The following is a 3,966-nucleotide window of genomic DNA, read 5'->3' on the forward strand; positions in this document are numbered from 1 at the left end:
AGTTGGTTGTGATTTGCCAATAAAACTGAAAGAAGAACCTCCCGCACGGAGCGAGGGACAGCAAGTGTGCCTTCTGCTGGTTAGGGTGATGCTGTGTCGAAAGAACACGTGACTGAATAGGGGAAAAAGGAATGAAAGGCTAAAAAGAAAAAGGTGAAAAAGAGCTAAAACAACACTGCAAGGTATGAGAAAAAACACTTGTGGAAATGGGACAATTGTATGTATATAATGTTATATATTTAAATGTCAGGCATAGTATTAAGTATCCTGTTTTAAGGCGAGGAAACTGTATTTGCTGACGTTGGATAATTTTCACTGTCTGGACCAAAAACATTTAGCCAGTTAGCTAGGGGCATCAAGCTAGGTGTGTGTTTGCTAGTTAACGTTAGCTTTCTTTCAGTAGTTGGATTGGCTAGCTAGTACTGTTTTCAAGGGGAGTTATTGGTAACGTTGCATCCTTGTGCTGGTGACGTGTCAAATCTAAGCCATTGAAAGTATAGCTGGCTAACGTTATTCCTGAAACATTCATGTGTTGGTACTTAAAGGCCGTTTTTTTTCCTGTGGTGTGAGACTGTCCTTTTGTTTTCGAAATGACAGTGTAAGATTTGCGGTGTTTTTCTAGCTCCAGCGGAGAGAAAGGGGATGGTGAATTCTGACCTGCGATGCTGTTGTGAGATCAAACAGGCCTGCGGTAAAGGGTTCACCAACTGGATATGAGAGCGATCTGTGAGTATATCCCTAGTCTACATCCAGTCTTCGGCACTTTTGACTAAAAATGCTGTTAAATGTAAAACACCACTACCCTGTTGTGATACATAAAAAATGAATCACTGATTAGACTTATCTGGAAAGGTTAAATATATATGGCAGATCACTCACTTTCACCTGTTCAATCATATAACATCGGTGCCAGCGTTTCCCAAACTCGGTCCTCGGGATTTTTTTATATACATTTTTTGGCCCAAGCACTACACAGCTGATTCAAATAATCAAGTTGATGAGCTCCCCAGACTGATGGCCTGGGCAAAAACCAAAACATGCACCCCTTGGGGTCCCCAGGACAGTGTTTGAGAAACGCTGCATTAAGCTAAGTTGCGCTAGCTAGCAGAGATTGTTACAGTGACCTCTTGCATGACCCCTGTCTTTGTTTGCAAGCTACAGTACTTGTAAACTACAAATGGGCAGGTATAGGACTTGTGAGCTGTTTAATTTGTTTACAGTAGTCTAATCCTAGATGCCTCTGACCTGTGTTGTGAGAGGTGTGTATACCTAAACAATTAGTTAATTAATCTTATTGATGAGCTGGACTAGTACCCAGATGCTGTATTGTGATTTTTTTTTTTTTTTGTAATAATTTTTTTAAGAACACCCCTGTGGAGAAGGTGTGATGAAGCTAAATGAACGTAGTGTGGCTCACTATGCCACCTGCGACTCGCCGCCAGACAAGACAGGCTTCCTCTTCAAGAAGGGGGAGCGAAACACAGCCTACCACCGGCGTTGGTTGATCCTGAAGGGCAACATGCTGTTCTACTTTGAGGAGCGTGAGAGCCGGGAACCCATCGGCGTCATCGTGTTGGAGGGCTGCACCGTAGAGCTCTGCGAGTCAGCTGAGGAGTTCGCCTTTGCCATCAAGTTTGACTGCGCCAAGGCGCGTGTCTACAAGATGGCGGCGGAGAACCAGGCGGCCATGGAGTCGTGGGTTAAGGCTCTGTCGCGAGCCAGCTTCGACTACATGCGGCTGGTGGTGCGGGAGTTGGAGAGGCAGCTGGAAGAAATCCAGGAGGGGGCTGCTGGGCTGCAGGGCAGGCCCAAGTCCTCCAAGAAGGCTGGGGGGGTGGCACGCTCCAAATCAGGAGCATCATTCAGCGCTTCGCATGTGCCCTCTACCCAGGTTACAGGTGCAGCGCTCGCACAGGGTTCGGCTCATGCTCGCAGCCTTCAGGAGGAGGTGCAGCTCCCGTCAGGCACCTCTAAAGAGAACGGGGTGGCCTGGAGCAAGCCTTCTGCTCTGGTCAATGGGTTTGGTGAGGGCCCCCACTCTGGTGTGCCGTGGGAGGGAAATGGGAATGGAGGGGGCGATGGGTTCAGGCCTCCGCCCGTTCCTCCGCGCAGGAGGGGTGCATCTCTTGAGAGTCCTGTCTCCCCCGGGACTGGGTGCTTCTCCAAACTTCACGACTGGTACGGAAAAGAGGTGGCTGAACTGAGGGTGGAGTGGCTTCAGAGCCATTGAGGCGCCCCTCCCCCTCACCTCACAGCCCAACTGTTAGCCATTATTAGAAAGGGCACTTGTCACTTCGCAGTATTGTTTCACCCCAAAATACCTTGATTTTAATGCCAGAGAGCGTGTCCTTAAAATTCCAAACCCTTGGGGCAGTCTGTGGAGCTGGTTGATTTTCTAAAAGCAGCACTTTCCTGGTATTTTTAGGTCTTGTGGGCCAGTGGGAATATGATGTGTTGTCCTGTGACTGTCTGTCACTACATTTCTATGAGTCTATGGTACATTTTGGATGTTTTTTTTAAAGGAAAATCTTTGTATTTACTGTCTATTTTGTTGTAGTTTTTTTCCAATCAGAAACTACGATCACTTATCACTTTCTCTGTCATTGTTGTGTTCTACCATTGTTATATTCACAAAAGAAAGGATGACCCCTGATTGTTACTGAATTGAGTGTCTGACACATAGTAGAAATCAGTACATATACATAGTTGAGAAAATGCATTTCATTCCATTTCACCGGAGGTTTTGAAAGGGGGACCATTGAAGAATGAACACCGGCGCATTCATTCTTTATACCACATTAATTTTGCTCAAGCAATGGTTTACATATTTAGAAAATTCTTCTCTCTCTCTTTTTAACCTGTGCCTTATGATTTTCCTCCCAAACCTGTCGTTGACAGTCATCTAATAATAAGTGTAGGCCTACCCAATGCTTTTATCTGCCTTTCGTTTTTGCCAAACCACACTTTTAGTGCAATTTTTGTTCGTTTGCGACAATGGCTCAATTTGGCCAGATCTAACGCACAGTATTTTCAGTAGTCACTTTTTTTATATATACATTTACCGATAATGGCATAACCCAGTTTTATATTTTTTAGGGGGGCCTTTTCTGTTTCCTGGTCATACCATACTAGACTGGTAGATTTAGACAAGTCTGTTACTTGTGCCAAAAATATGGTAGGACGAGGAATGGAAAATCAAGTTGTGGAAAGCCAGTAAAGATCCTGAACAGGCTACAGGTGGTTGGTATAGATGTGATTGTGACTGAGTGAATGATCAGTTGTATGTTATTAATTACTATGTTTTTTAAAAATCTGACACTAGGAGGACATTTTGTACTGAGTTACAGTTCCCTTTTTTAATTATATGACATTTGGAGTATGTCAAATTATTGGATGAGACATTGCACAGCATGACACCTCTATATCCAGTGTGCTAAAAATGGAACGATGACAACCCAATGCTTCTTTATACTTTTGTAATCTGTTTGTGGTCAACTTCATGGAAAGAACACCAAAATATTTTAGTACACTACTGCCAGAAGAATGTCCTGTTTCCATGTGGCAAGATGGGATTGTGTCTAGAGACAGTAATGCAATTACCTTCAGCTGCTCACCCCTGAATGAATGAATGACTGAACTTATAATACTATGAGCATTACCTATAAGTAATTTAAACAAATCAATAAACAGCTGAAAGATTCTCTTGTTTTGTCCAGGTGTGTATCCTTGATTTCAATGTTCGAATGAATACATTTGTTCATGTTGGGCTGTTTTTTTTATGCTAAACTGATGCCAATTTCTGTGTTGGCAGCGTAGCCTAGTGGTTAGAACGTTGGACTAATAACCGAAAGGTTGCAAGATCGAATCTCCGAGCTGACAAGGTACAAACTCTGTCGTTCTGCCCCTGAACAAGGCAGTTAACTGTTCCTAGGCCGTCATTGAAAATAAACATTTGTTCTTAACTGA

The 3,966-nt window shown here is 43.7% G+C and overlaps 1 protein-coding gene across 2 annotated transcripts; it reads left to right on the plus strand.

The window, feature by feature from the left end:
- On the plus strand, positions 1-3,701 carry pheta1 (PH domain containing endocytic trafficking adaptor 1). Of its 2 annotated transcripts, none has more exons than XM_021605250.3 (3): positions 1-182; positions 623-726; positions 1,365-3,701. In XM_021605250.3, the coding sequence occupies exon 3, from the start codon at positions 1,388-1,390 to the stop codon at positions 2,228-2,230; it is 843 nt and encodes a 280-aa protein (XP_021460925.1). In that variant the 5' UTR covers positions 1-182; positions 623-726; positions 1,365-1,387; the 3' UTR covers positions 2,231-3,701. The 2 variants fall into 2 exon arrangements, with proteins under 2 accessions (XP_021460925.1, XP_021460926.1); XM_021605251.3 differs by having other exon boundaries at positions 22-182; positions 598-726.
- Positions 3,702-3,966: the final 265 nt, after the last annotated feature.

The sequence above is a fragment of the Oncorhynchus mykiss genome, chromosome 6, assembly GCF_057628025.1.
Source record: "Oncorhynchus mykiss isolate SJ-2025 chromosome 6, ASM5762802v1, whole genome shotgun sequence".
NCBI classification, from domain to species: domain Eukaryota; kingdom Metazoa; phylum Chordata; class Actinopteri; order Salmoniformes; family Salmonidae; genus Oncorhynchus; species Oncorhynchus mykiss.